The following is a 20,338-nucleotide window of genomic DNA, read 5'->3' on the forward strand; positions in this document are numbered from 1 at the left end:
CTTGAAAGTTCTTGGAAATGTCACTTTTCTGAAGCAGCTCATGTGCTGTGGGATAATACATGCTCCCTTCAAAATCCACAGGGCCTGGTTTTGCTGTCATTTAGGAAAACTCTTAAAATGAGCCTTTAGAGCAGGGCAACTTGTGATCCCAGTTTAATATCAAGATATTATGCTTTGGGTTTTGGTGGGTGTGGGTGTGGGTGTGTTGGGTGGGGGGAGAGGTGTGGCAAGGCCTGGGGAGGAGTCAAAAGAGGAATCAGTCTAGAGCAGTGATGGCGAACCTTTTCGGCACCGCGGGCCGAAAAAGGAGAGTGTGCATGCGTGCAAGGCACCAAGGCCGAAAAGGGAGCACTTTGTACGCAGGCACTCACTCATCAGGGCCACAACCAGGAGGAGGAGCTGCCCAGGGGGCATGTGCACTCCAGATAAGGTACTTATCCTAGCTAAGGCAAGCAAGTCTTCTGGTTACTGCCATACATGTGCACGCACCGATCAGCTGGCCGGCGCACATGCTGATGCCAGAAAATGGAAGACCAGCTCTTCCAGTTTCTGGCACTGCCGCACGCATAAAGGCCAACTGATTGTCACATGCGCATGCGCACCAGAACCCCGGAAGGGGAACGGGCAATGCTGCACGTGCCGGGCGACATGGCTACATGTGCCATTTCAGGCAGACGTGCCATAGGTTCGCCATCAGAGGCAATGTAGAGTTTCTACATTGCCACAAGTCCAACCCCTCTTGAATTCTGTTAACCCTTATCTACTGTCAAAATAGTGCTGTTAGTTGACTAACTGTACATTGGCATGAATAACAAATCAGTTTAATTGGAACTTAAAGTGTAGCCTTGGTCTTTTGCTGCTGAAGCACATATACACACAGAAAGAGAGACGTATATACTCAAAGACACACATAATACACTTTAATATTTTAGAAACAATGTGTTGAGACAGAATGGATGTCCTTGAAATCACCAGGGGTAAAGTCAATTCAGAAGAGTAATAGTAGGCAACATATAGTCAGTAGAATTACAGGGAAAGGTTGCAATTCAGCAGCTGAGCACAATACAAAATTATCACTCTTTGTGGCTCTCCTTGGAGATGCAGGAAGGGGCAGAAGGATGAACTAAAATCAAGTTGGCATTCTTCCTTTATTAATATGTAGAACTACATTTATTTTAAAATAAACTGACTGAAGTCTAGAACTGCAGCAGCAGATTTATTTATTAAGAAAATTTATATAGCTGCCCCCAACTCATTCATGGAGATTCCAATCAACTTACAGAAATAAAACCCATATACAAAGCCCAATACCACCACCACCATCCCTTGACAACAATCAAATAAACCAATTGATGGGCTCTGTATCAGCCTGATGCCCACAGGCCCACCAGCAAAACCATGTCTTCAGGGCCTTTCAGAAGAGTATCAAGGAGGCCAATCTTATCTCTGTGGGGATGATATTCCACAGGAATAATGGAAAAGGCTTCTTGGTCCCACTAGATGGACCTCATTAATAGAGGGGACCCATAATGTAACATAACATACTTCCTTACTCTGGTGGATTGGGTACAGGATTGGGTACAGGAGAAATCCAGCAGGTTCTAACAGGTTTTGGAGAACTGATAGCGGAAATTTTGAGCAGTTCGGAGAAATGACAACTACCACCTCTGGCTGGCTTCAGAGTGGGGTGGGAATGGGGATTTTGCAGTATCCTTCCCCTGGAGTGGGATGTGACTAGAGATTTTGCAGTATCCTTCCCCTGCCATGTTTACCAAGCCACGCCCACCAAGCCACGCCCATAGGCACAGTAGTAAAAAAAATTGGATTTCACCACTGATTGGGTAGATATAATTGGGGAAAATAATCCTCCAACTAATCCGGCCCCAAGTCATGCAGGATGTTAAAGCTAGCAACCAATAGCTTAAATTGGACCCAGAAGCAAATTGGCAACCAATGCAGCTCCTGCAAGTGAAGTAGCACATGTGCAAATCTAGACTTGCACAAAACCACATAGGCTGTCACACATTGAACTAATTGAAACTTCCAAATACTTTTCAAGGGCAGCCCCATGTACAGCACATTGCAGTAGTCAAGTTGAGAGATGACTAGGGCATGGATGATTGTGAGGAGGGCTTTTTTGGTCCTGGAAAGGGTGTAGCTAATTCATATCCACAGTTGCACAAAGGCCCTCCTGGCCACAAGTGCCACCTGCTCCTTCAGCAGGAGTTACAAGTCCAAGGGAACCCATGAATTACACATGAGTCCATCTGGAGCAATGCAACCCATCCAGGGCCAAAGATGGCAAATATCCTTGGACCAAAAACCTCTAATCCAGACCCATTCCATTTTACCAGAGACCAGTTTCAGCCCATTGCTCTCAATCAGCCCTTAACAGTCTCCAAGCACTACAAGAAGGAGGATTGGACATTGTTTAACTTACTGTAGGCTGAGACATACAGCTGAAAATCTGCAAGCCCAAAATCAAGAAGGACACTTGGTGATTCTTCCAAGCTGAGTTCTTTATAGTTTCACCCCTATAGACAACATCTTGTCAACTGTTGACATCTACAATATACTCTGTAAACTATTAGGGAGGAGCTGTTTTCACTTGCTTTCTTTCACATGTGTCCTTCTACCGCCTTACTATATTCCATCATGATATCATCAGCATACTGATGATATCTCAGCAAATGATGACAATTTCACTCAGTGGTTTCATGTAGATGTTACACAGGAGCAGAGAAAGTACCTAACCTAAGGGGGGACTTCTCACTTCCTATCAACACTGAATGAGAATGGCCAAAGGAAGGAAGTGAACCAAGAGAACAGTGTTCCTCATTCCCACCCCTGCAGCTACTTCAGAAAGATATGAATGATATTGAAGACCACCAGGATGTCAAATAGAACAAGGATGGACACACTACCCCATCCCACTTCCACTAGGGATAATCAAAAAGCAGAACCAATGACATTTCCATGCCATAACCAGGCCTGAATGCCAACTTAAAAGACTCTTAATCAGAGTTGAAGAAGCTTCTTGGATGAGAAGCAAAACATCTTCAAAGAAAAACCAGAAAGGCCAGTTGCCTCTTGAAAAACAATCTTGGGATGTTTAAATAATCTGTTTCATCCAGGAACCTCTGGAGCTACAACACAACCACTTTCTCAACAACCTTCTTCAAAAAGGAAAGGTTGGAAATAGGACAAAAATTATCGAATAAGATGAGTCTAGCTATTGCCTCTTAAGAAGAGGGCAGACCACAGCTTCATAAAAGGCTGGGGCACAACCCCTTCCTGCAGAGAAGCATTAATCACTGCCAGAATCCACTCACATGTCACCTCCCAGGAAACTTTCACAAGGCAGGAGGGACACAGATCTAAGACAGATGGTTGCAGTCATATTTTCTAGGGTCCTGTCCACTTCTTCAAGTGTAATACAGTTATACCATTCCCAGACAGCTGGGCAAGAATCTGCAACAGACATCTCCACCAGACCAGCAGCCACACCAACATCTAACTGGAAATTAATCCAAGCAACTTTGTCTTCCAGAAACTAGGCAAATGCCTCTGTATGCCCCTGCAGGTAGATTTGCCTTCTCCAGAAGGTAATGAGTTATCTTAGAGAGGGTCACCTGGTGATTATCTGCAGATGCAATTAGTGTGGATAAGTATTTACACTTTGCTGCACAGATCACCTTGAGGTAGGCTATAATACCAGCTCTTACTGTGTTCGGTTGAGTTCATTCTTTGTCTTCTACCAGTGGTACTCTAGTTATTTCTTAATTGCTTTCATCTCTGAATTCTGACATATACCAGGGGAGGGGCATATCCACAGTTCAGGACAGGTCACAGGAACGTAATCAAAGCCTGTCACCTTTCTATTCCAAGCAGCAACTAGGAATTGGCAGAATTAAAGAGCAGATCCTAGTTATAACCTGCAGTTCCTTCTGAAAATCAGTCACTGGGGTGGACCAATCTGCTTCCCTATAGAGCAGTGATGGCGAACCTATGGCACACAGAGCCATCTCTCAGGGCATGCCAACAGTCGCCCGTTGCTCTTCCAGGTTCTGGTGTGCACATGTGCGCCGGCCAGCTGGTTTTCATGTGTATGTGCATGCCGGAAGCCAGAAGAGCAGCTTCTTGGCACGCATGTGCATGCCAGGAAGCTGAGTTTCCAGTTTCCAGCACATGCATGCGCACCAGCCAGCTGGTCTTCACATGCAAAACCAGCTTGGCACATTTCTAAGACAGGAACCCCACCAACTGCACCTAGCTAGGTCTTCGTGATATAAGTCAGATCAATCTTCTCTACAAGAATCAGCTTAAAACTCAGGTATCCACAGATTTGCTGACTAGGTAAATGGGTTGAATGCAAGGACTAGACAAAAGACCAGTACTAAATACTGAGGATGTGTTCCCCACAAGGGACATGACCCTTGTCTCCTGCCATATTTCCCACTATCTGACACCCCAAAATACATTGCTGTACCTTGCCTTCCTTACCAGCTATTCTCCATCCCCAAAACTCTTTTATTGATCTGAAAGGGGACCCCACCCCCTTCAACTAATGTACAACCAGGGATAAGGTGAGCCTGACAGGTGCTACAGCATTCATTCTCAGTACCCTTAAACCACTACCATTTCTTTACCGCAACAGAGTTGTCACATCAAACACCTCCTCATCCTCCTCTACGTTCACCCTACATCCATATAACCCTCAAACACCACCCTCCCTGGTCTTTCTCACCCACCAGGCAGCAAGACATTTACACACACACACACACACACACACACACCAGCGCTCACCCAGGGGAGAAGGACAAACACAGTCAGTCTGATTCTGCCCAATCTTCTCCACAACTCCAAGTTCTCTTGAACAACCTTCCAAAGTCAGATCGTAAATAAAACCAGAGATCAACCTCAAAGATAATCAGACCCAAAACATACCACAATGCACCAAGCTCTACACCCATGATGGCGAACATATGGCACGCGTGCCTCAGGTGGCACACATAGCCATATGACTCCTAGAGAGGCTCTGGAGGCTGAGGACAGCAAAAAATGTTACTTCCTGTCTAACTGGAAGTTGGGAAATGGGGCGTTTCTGGCCTCCAGAGGGCCTCCGAGGTGGTGAGGAAGGCTGTTTTCACCCTCCCTAGACTCATACAGACGATCTGGAGCCAGGTGAGAAAGAAAAACGAGCCTATAGGGCCATCATGTGCCAGGAGGGGGAGGGGGTCATGTGCGCAGGCACAGCGGTGGGGCGCATAGAATTATGGGTGTGGGCATATGTGCATGTGAACCTTCCCCACCCCCCCTCCTGGCATGCAATGGCATAAAGGTTAGCCACACTGCTCTACACCAATACAAGTCCAAACTCCTAAAATACAGTCAACCAAAAATCCAGCCAACAGCCTATTACACTCCACAAAACAAGCATTATTGTGAGTAGGTCTGTCTATGGGCCAGGGGAGCCCAATAGTCCAGTAGGGTAAGTTTGGTGGTTTAAATATGAAGAAACATTAAAAAATTCTATTATGAGGCCCTCTGATGCAATAAGCTGATAACACATAGTTTTCCAGCTGAAATCTTTTTCTTAGTATACTAAAAAGAAAAAATAATGTTAGCATTGCTTCACTAATCTATACTCTTTTGAAGTCAAAAGCAAATTAAAAGTTTCAGGCCTAGAAATGCAAATGGATTTAATTAAATTAGCTTGCAGTAATTCATAACTTGTGGTTAAAGAAAAGAAGAAGAATTTTTTTGCAGTTTCCTCCCTCCCTGCTATTCAGTGTGGTTCATGATTATACTGTATATGAATTTATGCAATTCTGAATTTCTGCTTGCAGAAACCAAATACAGTACACTCAGTAGTTATGCTGCTTTATGGCTTTTTGTTAAGATTGCAACATTATTAACTTTTATTCCTAGTTGCTCCTGAATGAAAGCTATGGCACTCTAATTGAGCTGCCTCGTTTTCTATTTTCTGGGTGTCGATCTTGTTCTATTTAAAACATGCATGCACATATAAATCACAGCTTTATATAGCAGAATTTTAAAATTATGAGTAAAAATATATTTCTGCTTGTAACATTACTTGTAAAATTAATTAATGTAATTATTTTAACAAGTCATCAGCATTAATTACAGTTATAATAATTAGACAGTTTAATACAATCATAAAATAATAGTAACCCTGTCAACATGTCACTGCCAAACAACAAATAACAACCATACATTTTAAAAAAAGAGATAGGAATATATACCTATACATTATTAGATGCAGCCATCTTGCTAATCTCAGAAAAATTAACATCACTAAAGCTTAGATGGGAGACTATCTGGAAAACTTAGTTGTAGTCTGGGCTATGAGACTGAAAAACCACTATGGAAGAAGGCAATGTCAAAAGATTTGCCTCTAAAGTGAAAGGAGACCCCTTTGAGAAGGACAAGATTATTTTTCTTTTTTTCTCTGAAGCTTAGACAGTGGCCAGGCAATTTGGCTGAAAGAGAAATCCCCTTTCTCCCTAAATATGAATGTTGCTCAAGGAAAAGGAAGTTGCCTTCTACTGACTTTAACTCTGAGAATGTATCATGTTTCTTTGGATCAAAATATGCGTGCAGGAGGTTGTGAGTATAAACAGTTTAGAGAAATGAATGGTATTTTACTCTACAATGATTCTTAATTAGAATCTCACTACTAACTAACTAGAATCTCACTGTCCAGAGATCTCCAAGTTCCAACTATTTGTCAATTCAAGGCCTGTGCAGCCACCTCACTCCTTTTTCATGCCATTTTAAGTTTACTAGAAATATAATAGCTATTTTTATCTCACTGTGTTTCCATGAACAGATCACAGAGGGCAAACATTTACACAGAAGGCAAAGAAGGTAGTGGGATCCACATGGGAATAAAAGAAAGTGTAGAACTATGGTAGCTAACGTATAGCTCACAAACATTATATGAAGAATAAGCCTGAAGGGAGTATCGCAATAGGAAAATTACTCAAATAACTAGCATTAAAAGGAAAATTACATTGAAAGGAAAACAAACAGAAGTATAGATAGACATTGCAATGATATTAACAAAAGCTTCCAAATAATCATTGGTAGTGTATAAGATAATTATTGTGGCGAGAGCTGCTATGAGCCATTTTGCTATTCTTCAAGAAAAAGGATACAGATATGATGAATATGCTTAAATAATTGCTGATACATACCAAATGTCAAGACAGAAATAACATATTAACAGATCTTAAAAGATTTTCTCTTGGGAAAAGAAACAGTACAGAAGGAAGCTTGCATTCTGAACACCCTTCCATATTCTCAGTAGATGTTTCTTTTACACAATCCTATAATTATTTTCGTTTCAACCTTGTTTACTTATTGTGCTTCCTTTAAATTCTCTTGAACTCCATTTGATAAATTGGACCATATCTTTACTATACTCAGTTCCCTTCCCTATACTTCAAAATCAAACCTTAACACCACAAGAAATTGCTGTTTTCACACTATGTAATGCAATTTACAATTCCTAATACATTCTAGATAGCACAAAAAGGTCAGAGATATTCAGGGATTTTTAAAGCATAAGCTCCTAAGCAATTCTTAGGAGGTACCATAGTATTATTTACATTGCAAGAAGCAGCTTAGCAGCTTAAACTGCGAGGAAAGATTTTGATAAAAGAAAGCAAAGTATTTACTTTCTTTCTTGAGATTAGCTATAGATAGATGATAAATAGATAGATAACAAAATCTGTACCAGTGGTGAAATGTAAAAAAATCTGTACCAGTGGTGAAATGTAAAATTTGTTACTGTGGGCGTGGCTTGGTGGGGGGGGTAATGTTACTGGGTGGGCGTGGCCAACTTTTTTTTTTTAACTTTTAAAAGCATTTTTTCTAAACCTCTTCAGCTGAAGAGGTTGCAGAAAAAAATGCTTTTAAAAGCCTCTGACGATCCCAGCTGAGCCGCGTGATGATCAGAGGCTTTTTTTTTTAACTTTTAAAAGCATTTTTTCGGCAGAAGAGGTTGTAGAAAAAATGCTTTTAAAAGTAAAAACAAAAAAGCCTCTGATGATCGCGGGGCTCAGCTGGGCATGGGGGGAGGGCGCAGGGATTTTCGCTACCGGTTCTCCGAACCATCCGCCACCATCGCTACCAGATCAGGCGATCTGGTCCGAACCGGGAGCATTTCAGCCCTGAACTGTACCATTAAAAAATTACAATGAACAAACATTTGTCTGCTTGGCAATTCATTACCAATATTGCAATCAACATGTTTAAGAAAACAGATGATCAGAAAATCTTATATGTTAGTCTTTTTTTTAAAAAAAAGGCTTAATTTGCAGAAACAGTAAATAGATTTATTAATTTCTTAATCCTACTTTCTGATATTTCAATATGCTTTTAATATGCAGTGTACTGTATCTTGGCTAAACTATCTTCTCTGTCTGCACCTTCATAGTTTATATATATACAGTATTATGTACTTTGTACTGAAGCATGAATCTGTCAAAAGGGCAGCAGTTGCTTCTGAAACCAACTGCCTCTGCATACTTTCTTCTGTGATCACTGTATGAATTTTGCAAGTCTGGCAATCAAGCCTCTACCGATATACTTAAAGTTTTGTCTTCCTTCATTGACCAATGCAGCAGGTTGTGGAGTGTGATCACATATCAGTATCTATAAGTTCACAAATGCATAAATGCTCAAATCTGCTTCTATAATTAAAGTTTTTTTGATAATATTCAGGACTGGAAAGCAATCAGAAAATCTTTTTGCCCCTGTACATCCAGTACAGACTGTGAGCAATTAATCAAGATGATGCCTTGGAAATATAGCCTTGGAAACAAAACACAGTGTATATAGTCACTTTTGTGTGGTTATTCAATAGTTCTTCAAAAATCTGTAAGTTATATTTCTCTGACTAGCTATTTCAGTTTTCAGATCTAATCGCCAAGGAAACAAGAGAGAAGAACTCAACCAGTGTATTCCATCTACTCTCTCTATTTCTTATTCTTCTGTACAAACTCTATCTACAAAAAAATATAAATATAAACTCTGGAAAAGGATATCCTTACAATTAGATGAACAGATGATACATTGCACGCACATCTATATTCATGTAGACTCAGAAAAATTACTAATGCATATCTGGAAGCTCAAAGGAAAATCTGCTGCCCAAAAGATTTAAATCTGTATTGTTGTTAAACACCTAGAATTATTCACTTAAGTTGGGTAGCTGTATACATTTTCTAAACAAACAAACAAACAAACAAACAAACAATAAAGAAATGTTCTTCAAGGATGCTGAAATTGCTAAATATTAAAACAAAGAAGCATTTTCTCACAAATTTCTAGAAATTCCTATGAATATTATACTTTATACCTTGTCTTTGTTATTGCTTATATATAGGGAGTCTTCAACGTATGACCTGTCACTTAATAACCATTTGACCCAATTCTGAAGTCTGCCCCCTCCACATAGTCACATGACCACATTTTGAGTGCTTGATAACTGGTCTTTAGACAAGCACAATTAGCAACTTTTTTGCTGTGTTTATTTCTGGTTTTCTGCAAAAACAGCCCATAGTGAATAAAGAATTTGCTTAATTGGTTGCGGCTTAAATTTGCTTTATGGTAAGAATGGAGATTTTGCAATATCCTTCCCCCAGGAGTGGGAGGGAATGGGGCTTTTGCTGCAAAAAAGGTCATAAAAATGGGTCTTGTAACACGGTGGTCCATTTTACAACTGACATAACTTGCAACTATGTACATGGGCAGGCTCTATATTACATTGTAAGTCAAGAGCTACCTATAATGCCTATCTCAATAGTTCCATCTACATTCTTCTGTTTGTATTTCAAATATTTACCTAAGTAAAGTGAAAAACCATATTAGATCAGAAAAAGACCTATCTAATCTACCATCCAGGGATTAGCAGTAACTGAAATGCTTTTTCATTAAGTTCCCCTGGAACTTAAGGCAAAACTTAAGGGCAAAATGTGCATGTCTAGCTCATCAACCCTATGGTTGCACAATGGTCAGCACTGAAGATAAGTAGAGAATGGTATTGTTTTGTGGGTTTTTTGGGGAGTGGAGGTGTCTCCTTTGTCTCCACTTAATATACTACATAATACAAAGTGTGTACTAATAAGCCTCTCTCCCACTATTTTCCTAGAGTTTCCTCCTTCTATTGTTTCCCACTGCATGGCATTTCAAGGTATAATATCAAACTATCCTCTGCAGGGGTGTAATCCAGCAGGTTCTGACAGGTTCTGGAGAACCGGTAGCAGAAACTTTGAGTAGTTCCGAGAACCAGCAAATGCCACCTCTGGCTGGCCCCAGAGTGGGGTAAGAATGGAGATTTTGCAATATCCTTCCCCCAGGAGTGGGAGGGAATGGGGCTTTTGCAGTATCCTTCCCCTGGAGTGGGGTGGGAATGGAGATTTTGCAGTATCCTTCCCCTGGAGTGGGGTGGGAATGGAGATTTTGCAGTATCCTTCCCCTGCCATGCCCACCAAGCCACGCCCACCAAGCCACACCACGCCCACCAAGCCACGCCCACAAAACTGGTAGTAAAAAAAACTTTGAATTTCACCCTGATCCTCTGCCTGGATTTCCTGAGCATTTGCCAGCTTCAGAATCAATACCAGATCAATACCAGATCAATACAGAAATACAGACAAATTCTTCAACAGAAGTTAAAAGCAAATTATTTGTAAATTAATGTTCAAGCATTAAGTATTTTCTGAGTAACTACAAATATTGCAAGTCACAGTGCATTTTATTGATTGGTATTAATGCCATAAGAAACTAGAAATTCATTTTTTTATCTACATATTTAAGCAACTCAGACTACAGATCTCAAATAATTTTTACAAGCAGATCCGATAACCTCCAAGGTTCCATGCCAGAACAAGTAATTTGAGGATGGAAGCCTGTGGATGCTTGTAGTTTTCGAATGATATAGTCAGGGAAGAACTCCTGCCCATCACTACCCCTCGTCCAGCAACTCTTGGGTTCATTTTCATTTTTTAATCTAAACATATTAATAATTACACTTTTTAACAAGCTTTAAATGGGCAATGAAAAGATTTTTGGGATAAATGTTCCCAGGAAAAGCTATATTTATTTATTTATTTATTATTTGTATTTCTATGCCGCCCACTCTCTGAGGACTCTGGGCAGCTTACACCAAAGACAGTATACTAAATAGCATATTGCCCCCAACAATCTGGGTCCTCATTTTACCCACCTTGGAAGGGTGGAAGGCTGAGTCAACCTTGAGCCGGTGAGATTTGATCCGCTGATCTGCTGAACTAGCAGTCAGCTGAAGTAGTTGCAGTACTGCACTCTAACCACTGCGCCACCTCGGCTCTTTTTTTATTAAAATAGATTATCCTTAGTATCATTAGACTAATAAATAAAGGATATGCTGAATTCAAGGAAGAAAAGTGTGGGAATAAAACTGCCTATTAAAATAATCTTTATTCCATCTCTCATTGTTGTTGTTGTTGTTGTTGTTGTTAGTAGTTGCGAAGTCCTGTCTGACCCATCGCAACCCCATGGGCAATGTTCCTCCAGGTCTTCCTGTCCTCTACCATCCTCTGGAGTCCATTTAAGCTCACGCCAACTGCTTCAGTGACTCCATCCAGTCATCTCATTCTCTATCATCCCTTTCTTTTTTTGCCCTCAATCTTTCCCAGCATTAGGCTCTTCTCCAGTGGGTCCTTCCTTCTTATTAGGTGGCCAAAGTATTTGAGTTTCATCTTCAGGATCTGGCCTTCTAAAGAGCAGTCAGGGTTGATCTCCTCTAGGACTGACCGGTTTTATCACCTTGCAGTCCAAGGGACTCGCAGGAGTTTTCTCCAGCACCATAGTTCAAAGGCTTCAATTCTTTGGCGCTCAGCCTTTCTTATGGTCCAGCTTTCACAGCCATACATTGCAACTGGGAAAACCATAGCCTTGACCATACACACTTTTGTTGGCAGGGTGATATCTCTGCTTTTTAGTATGCTGTCTAGATTTGCCATACCTTTCCTCCCAAGGAGCAAGATGACCCCATCTGCGTGATCTTGGAGCCCAAGAAAATAAAATCTGTCACTACCTCCATTTCTTCCCCATCTATTTGCCAGGAAATGAGAGGGCCAGATGCCATGATCTTAGTTTTCTTAATGTTGAGTTTCAAGCCAACTTTGCACTCTCCTTCTTCACCCACATCAAGAGCTCTTTAGTTCCTCTTCACTTTCTGCCATTAGAGTGGTATCATCTGCATATGAGGTTGTTGATATTTCTTCCAGAAATCTTAATTCCAATTTTTGATTCATCTAGCCCCGCCTTTCTCATGATGTGCTCTGCATATAAATTAAAAGGGCAGGGTGACAGTATAGAGCCTTGCCAGACTCCTTTCCCAATTTTGAACCAATCAGTGGTTCTGTGTTCAATTCTCATTGTTACTTCTTGACCCGCATATAGGTTTCTCAAGAGACAAATAAGATGGTCTAGTACTCCCATCTCTTTAAGAACTTGCCACGATTTGTTGTGATCCACACAATCAAAGGCTTTAGCATAGTCAATGAAGCAGAAGTAGATATTTTTCTGGAACTCCCTAGTTTTCTCCATGATCCAGTGTTTGTTGGCAATTTGATCTTTAGTTCCTTTGCCTCTTCGAAATCCTGCCTGTACTTCTCGTAGTTCTCGGTCCACATACTGCTGGAGCCTAACTTGTAGGATTTTAAGCATAACCTTACTAGCATGTGAAATGAGTGCAATGGTGTGATAATTTGAACATTCTTTGGCATTGCCTTTCTTTGGAATTGGAATGTAAACTGTCCTTTTCCAATCCTGTGGCCACTGTTGAGTTTTCCAAATTTGTTGGCAAATTGAGTGTAGCACTTTTACTGCATCGTCTTTCAAGATTTTGAATAGCTTAGCTGAAAGACTGTCACCTCCACTAGCTTTGTTGTTGCTCAGATTTCCTAAGGCCCATTTGACTTCACATTCCAGGATGTCTGGTTTGAGGTCAGTGACCACCCTATCATGATTATCAGGGACTTTAAGCTCGTTCTTGTATAGTTCTTCTGTGTAATTTTGCCACCTCTTCTTAATCTCTTCTGCTTCTGTTAGGTCCCTGCCATTTTAGTCCTTTATCATGCCCATCTTTGCATGAAACGTTCCCTTCGTATCTCCAATTTTCTTGAAGAGATTTCTGGTCCTCCCTATTCTATTGTTTTCTTCTATTTCTTTGCACTGTTCATTTGAGAATGCATTCTTATCTCTTCTAGCTATTCTCTGGAATTCTGCATTCAACTAGGTGTATCTTTCTCTTTCTGCCTTGCCTTTCGCTTCCCTTCTTTCCTCAGCTATTTGCAAAGCTTCCTCAAACAACCATTTTGCTTTCTTCATTTCTTTTTCTTTGGAATGGTTTTAGTTGCTACCTCTTGTACAATGTTGCGAACCTCAGTCCATAGTTCTTCAGGCACTCTGTCTATCAGATCTAATTCCTTAAATCTATTGGTCACTTCTACTGTATATTCAGGGATATTATTTAGTTCATACCTGAGTGGCCTAGTGCTTTTCCCTAATTTCTTCAATTTAAGCCTAAATTTTGCAACAAGAAGCTCATGATCTGAGCCACAGTCAGCTCCTGGTCTTGTTTTTACTAACTGTATATAGACCTTCTCCATGTTTGCCTGCAGAGCACATAGTCAATCTGATTTCTGTGTTGACTGTCTGGTGATGTCCATGTGTAGAGTCTTCTCTTGGGTTGTTGGAAAAGAGTGTTTGCTATGACCATCGTATTATCTTGACAGAATTCTATCAGCCTGTGCCCTGCTTCATTTTGTACTGCAAGGCCAAATTTACCTCATATTCCGGTTATCTTTTGGCTTCCTACTTTAGCATTCCAATCCCCCATGATGATAAGGACATCATGTTTTTGGTGTTAATTCTATAAGGTGCTGTACGGCATCATAGAACCGGTCAATTTCATCCTCTTCAGCATCAGTGGTTGGGGCATAGACTTGGATTACTGTGATATTGAATGGTTTGCCTTGAATTCGAACTGAGATCATTCTGTCATTTTGGGGATTGTATTCCAGTATTGCTTTTCCTACTCTTTTATTGATTATGAAGGCTACTCCATTTCCTCTGAGGGATTCTTGCCTGCAGTAGTATACCTGATGGTCATTTGAATTAAATTCACCCATTTTAGTTTGCTTGTTCCTAAGATGTCAATGTTCATTCTTGTCATCTCTTGTTTGACCACATCCAGCTTGCCTTGATTCATGGATCTTACATTCCAGGTTCCTATGAAGAAAAAATCTTTACAGCATGGACTTTCCTTTCACCACCAGATGCATCCACAGCTGAGCGTCCTTTCAGCTTTGGCCCAGTCACTTCACTCTTTCTGGCGCTACTAGTACTAGCCCTCTGCTCTTCCCCAGTGGCATATTGGACACCTTCCAACCTGAGGGGCTCATCTTCCCTGTCATATCTTTTTTCGTTTTGGTATTGTCTATGGGGTTTTCATGGCAAAGAGACTTGAATGGGTTGCCATTTCCTTCTCCAGAGGATCAGTTTTGTCAGAACTCTCTGCCATGACCTGTCCATCTTGGGTGGCCCTGCATGGCATAGCTCAAAGCTTCATTGAACTACGCAAGCCCCTTTGCCATGACAAGGCAGTAATCCATGAAGGGTCCATCTCTCATTAGGTTCCTTTAAATTTATTGATTTGGCATTTCGCAAATTGCAGAACACCCATTAGCAATATGGAACCTCCCAACAAAACACAACTGAAGATAGGTGAAGTGAATTGATATGCTTTATTTGAAGTGGCTGTCATTTTTAAATCTTGACTTCACTACATGTTATCCCAGGTTATTCAACTTCAACTAACAAATAACCTGCTTGAACTATAGAAATATAACTTCATTGTTGAATCATGTACATGCCAGTTAACGTAGGAGGCTGAAATCTTTCAGCAACCCAAACAGTTGATATTTGTTTTAAACACTAAGAGTAGTGTGCCAAAGTACCAAACTAAGTACTCTCAATGTTATCAAAGATACAGTCCATGCAAATAGTCTCGGTTTTGAAACAAAGCAATGTGTAAAGCAAGTGCCAATTTATACGGAATCCCTTCTTCAATCCCCACTCTTACAAAAGTCTAGTTAAGATCCATTTTTCCCAAGTTAACTTCACTTTACATATATCAGTACTAAGAGCCAGTTTGGTTAACTGCACCAGGCTAGAAAGTGGAAGACCTTCAGTTCTAATCCTGCCTTAGTCATGAAAGCCATCTGGTAACCTTGGGCCAGTCACTTTCTCTCAGCCCAATTCACTTCACAAGGTTGTTGTTGTGAGGAAAATAGGAGGAAGAAAGTAGTATAAGATATGTCCATTGCCCTGAATTGTTTAGAAAAAATAATAAAGGTGGGAAATAAATAAATAAATAATACTATGCTGCATGCCCTACAGTTAAGTACTTATAGCAGCAACAGTACTTATCTGAATTGAGTTCTGCAAACACATCCAGATATAAAACTATTAACAAGACTTGGCTGCAAACAACAGTTCTAAGCCATGGTTTATGAAATTTAAGAGAAGGATGATTTCTCTTACATCAGCTTCAGACCAAAATGAAACTAAAAATTCTTTATATTTTCAATTTAGCCCATCCCTTTTGATTTCTAAAGCAACTTTTTCCAGTCCTTCACCTGAGTCTTTCTTTGTATGTATTCATTTTACTTTCTATACTCTCTTAGCAACACTGATTAGTAGATTTGATTGTTGTGTTTGCTGTTTCTAACAAATGAGGGTTATGCTTAATTATAAACCTGTGAATTGACATTTATATAGGCTTATCAGTCACGCATATCAACCTTAGAGTTGCATAGGAACATAGTTCTTTTCAACAGAATAACTTCATATACATCTACTTCACAAAAGCCTACTTTGAGTGGCTTTAAGTCTAAGCTAAATGGATACCGGCCCTTTGCAACATATGTTTTCAGAATAGGATACAATTATGCCTCCATAAATTGCTGGCTTCCCCCAGGATTTTGTGCACCATCTATTTCATTATTTCCAAAAGCCTCTTCCAACAACAAAAATGCTGTACTACTCGGACTGTCCTCCCAGAGAAGCCCTGAAGGTCATATAACTGCTGGCAATGAATGTACCCATTCAGCAAAAGAAAGCTGTATTCTTTCTGCCTCTAGCTCTTTTCCACTGTTAAGGTCTCCTAAAGTTTGCATGTCTAGCCAGCAGGTCAAATTTCTGAGTCTGCCTGGTGATCTCCAAACTTGTTGCGATCAACCCCATGCTCTAAAAAGTACTTCTCCCAATATATTATGAAATATTGCCTTTAAGTCTATCAATCAGGTTGCTTTTTTTAAAAAAAATAATAAATGCATGTTTACAGAAATTATTACTTTGAAATACTTCTCTGGTACAATTACACAGATTTGTTTCTTATATTAGTATTCATTTACAGTTGCATATAACTGTGCAAATCCTCTCATCAGAACAATCCTTCAACAAGAGTACATCATCACAATCATCCCAAGTGAGAATGGGCACGATCAAATTCTAAATGGCCAAAATAAAAGAACACAGAATCTTATATCTTCATGTATAGTTGATAATTATATAATCTTTAATTGCATTCAAATATCCAGTTGAAAATACATTTACATATATAAGTATTTTTCTATCAGGTCATCTATCTAATGCATTGCTAATGATTAAATCTAAGGATTAACACATAGTAAGTATGCATAGTAAGTATAGTATGCTACTATAGCATAGATATAGATGGACTTGCTTCTGAGTAAATACACCAAATCTCCAGAAGAAAAAAAAATCTGAATTCCAATATCTAATACCAATTTTAATGAAAAATTCCTGCACCAGAAAAGATTCAAGTAGCATTTTCCCCCTCCCTTCCACCCTTACTGCCCTCCCCCAGAGCTTTCAGCAGTACAGAAGCCTGAACAATGGAGCAGATTGAAAGGTACAAAACAATGGCTAAGGTAGCATGGAACAGTGACTAATTCCCTGAGGCTGAAGAGGCCCTGAAATCAGCCAGCGCAGTTACAACCTGATGACAACCTAAATCCCGCACTGCACGATCTGCAGGAAAGCTTCCTTAATCCCAGCTCACAGTGTATCATAGGAAAAGAACACGGAGAAATACAATGCACTGTTGACAGGATTCTTCTCCACTTGTCTTAAATGTGAAACGTTACCTTGTTATAAACCATTATCTTGGTTTCTTTTAACTTCTGAAACCGGACATTTTTTCCCCACCTAAACCTCTGACCCTTTTCCCCATCAGCTAACACTATACAGAAAGATAAGAGAAATTTGTCTGCAACTATCTATCTTTCTTTCCTAAAAAATGTTCTCTGTTCAATTATACCTCTGAATTCTGACTAGGAAGAAAGCTGAAGGTGATTCATAAGCCACAGAAAAGAACTCTTGAACCCACCATAGACTACTGCATCAGTTTTTAGCGTAAAATCAGTATCTCAGCTTCAGTGTGCAACTGGTAACTTTCAAAGTCATATTTACATGTGCAAAATGGAACTGTAGGGTGAAACTCAACAGCTTGCAAACTGAACTCTACTTGCCTTCCTTTTTAAGTAACACTTTTGCCTTTTTACTCCATCATACAGAGTACAGAGTACAGAGTTCAGAATTTTCTCCAATCCAGCTCATACTTTCCATTCTGAGCAGACATTAGCATACACAAACTAAACAAAATTAAATAGCAACTGCCACTACTATAATTTGAATGAAATATATATTGACTGCACAAAGAGTTTTCTCCCCTCAGGATTCTGATGTGATGTTTTTCAATCTACCTATCACATCTTAACATTCCAAATGTAGCAAGATCTAAAAATTATAAGAAAGATATATTAATACTTCTGTACACCTCACTGATCCCAAAATATAGGATCTTTCTGCTTCCCAACTTTTCCAATTAAACAATCTAATTTCATTGTTTCTGTTTGAATGACACCGAATAAATGTTGCAGATCCCACCCAAGTCTCCTTGCTTGAATCCCTTCATTTCATTCCTTACATGTGGAAGACCCAAAATGGCACATGAGCCAAGACAGCAGGAGATACCAAAGAAAGTAGCTAGGAAAACATTGGGATTAAAGGGTGGGGTGAAGAAGGCACTGCTGTGTAAAAACTGGCAAGGCAACAATACTGGGAGATTCCATCTATCTATTATCTATCTTTTTTATCATCTATCTATTGCAAGGGAGTTCCAAACACATTTAGTTCATTCTTGTCAGCAATTCCTTGTCATTCTGGGCAATCTTCTTTCAATTCCTACTCCTCTCCTCCTCTACAGCCAGTCCCCTTGCCGAAATAAATTATGACACAAAATGCACCTTGTACAGAAAGGAGCATGTTCAGATATGGAATGGAAAAAAAAAGGAGGGATGTCAATGAAAGATAAAAGCAAAGAGGAAAGGGTACCCCAAACAGGCACTCTTTGTATGATTATTAAAGAAGCAATACTTCTACCCCTTAGTTCTAGCTGGTATTGAGCCATTTCAGTTTACTTATTGATCCAGTATTTGCACGATTCATCCTATCTGTAAAGAATTATTTGGTCGGAATCCTGCCTGGTGGAAACGACCAGGTAGTCACAGGGTAGGAAAGGAGGGATTTGACAAATGATCACCAGCCCCAATGGCCTTAAGAATGCTTCCCCCCCCCGCCATAGAGTGAGCCATCGTCATCAGAATGCCCCCTCCTCCACCTACCTGCCCCCTAATCAGAAAGATCCCGTTGAATAGAAGCGCGAGGTTGGTTCAAGGCGGCTTACAATGCTCTGCCACGCAAATCCACGCGCAAGAGTGGTGGGGGGGAAGAAAGTTAGCGGCGCTTCTGCAAGCAACTCGGCAGCCTCGTTGCTGAAAGGCAACCCAACAGCCAGAAGGTAATCTCTCGTCCGGTTTTTATGGAAGGCAACCCCCTCTTTTCTCCCCGCCAAACTTCCACTTGCCTGGACACCAGACGCCTTCATCCTTCCCCGCGGAGCGCACATCCCACCCGCCCTGTATAAGTCTGTCCAGATCCCATCACCACCATCAGCACCAAGTGCCCGGCGGGACGCAAAACTTCTTCACTGGATACTCACTTGTGTCTTCTTCATAAGGAAAGAGAGCGCTGCAATCCAGCTCCGACAGCGGTGTGCAAAGTCCTTTTAGCTGATCTGTAGTTCCAGCATGTTGCAAAGGCAGCTAGACCGCGCATTGAGGCTTGCCTAGCGCCCTCTATGGCTTTGCCGTGCCCTGGCCTTCAATTCGCCCCCAGGCACGCGGGCGGCGCTCCCGCTGCTCTATTCGGCACCGGCTCCAAGTCCTTCGGAGGAAAGCAGAGGCGGGAAATGCAGCTCAAGCCGGCACCCGATCACTTCTTTTATAGCTTTAAGCTGCCTTCCGCAGCGGCAGCAACCGCCCCGAGAGGACACGCCTTCTATGTGAGTCCTTGTCAGGGGACGGGGAAAGTGGAGCGGTGGAGGAGCCCGGAGAAAGGGGAGAAGGGAATCAAGCAGGACCAGACAGACAATTGCAGTATATAAACGCCGACGGGGAGAGCGAAAGGGGGGGGGGAGGAAAAAAAAAAAAGAGTCCCAGCCTTTCTCCACTGCCTGGGTTGAACTGCTATCCACACACCACTGAGTAGGCAGAAAACTATGCCGCATGCAGTTTGCTGTCCCCACCCTCTTCTGCCCCTGTTCCCAGTCACTTGAGTCACCTGATCTTCCTCCAAGCATTTTACACACCTTAAGGCAAACTTTGGACACTGTTCAACGGAAAATGCAAATGTGCACTGGTATAGTGAAGGATACCTTAAAGTGTGTCACCTATAGACCAATGAGATGAAGCCAACATCGGGGCAGAGTTCTGTCATGCTTATAGAAAGATAGGGAAAAGCCCACAATGCATTTAGCTAATCTTGGAAGCTAAGCAAAGTTACCCATAGTGTATTGGGATGGAGTCTTACCTAGGAATTTCAGGAATGTTGACTGTATTAGGACATTGAAACATATCCAAGAAGAAAACAGTGGCAAACGATACATCAAGAAAAGGTGGGATGGGTTCATGAAGTGCCACTGGCACTTGAGATGGACTTGAGGAAGATTTTACTTTATTTTATTACAGAAATAAATTTAGCTAGCAATAGAATGGATTTGAAATTCCATTGCCATTGGCTTGGCTTCTTTGTTGTGGCAACATTCTTGATCCTTTTGGAACAGCTCCATACCATATTCTTGTTTTACTAATTAAGGATCCGATAGAAGTTT

At 40.9% G+C, this 20,338-nt stretch overlaps 1 protein-coding gene across 1 annotated transcript in view; it reads right to left on the reverse strand.

Moving 5' to 3' along the window:
• KITLG (KIT ligand) overlaps positions 1-19,215 on the reverse strand; it is a 55,322-nt gene extending 36,107 nt beyond the window's left edge. Inside the window, exon 1 of the mRNA XM_070947526.1 lies at positions 19,169-19,215. Coding sequence (XP_070803627.1) covers positions 19,169-19,183 — 15 coding nt within the window. The 5' untranslated portion in view covers positions 19,184-19,215. The remainder of the gene's footprint in view (positions 1-19,168) is intronic.
• Between the last annotated feature and the right edge of the window lie 1,123 nt (positions 19,216-20,338).

This window comes from Pituophis catenifer, unplaced genomic scaffold, assembly GCF_029215685.1.
Source record: "Pituophis catenifer annectens isolate HBS135680 unplaced genomic scaffold, rPitCat1.0.hap2 SCAF_7, whole genome shotgun sequence".
NCBI lineage: Eukaryota > Metazoa > Chordata > Lepidosauria > Squamata > Colubridae > Pituophis > Pituophis catenifer.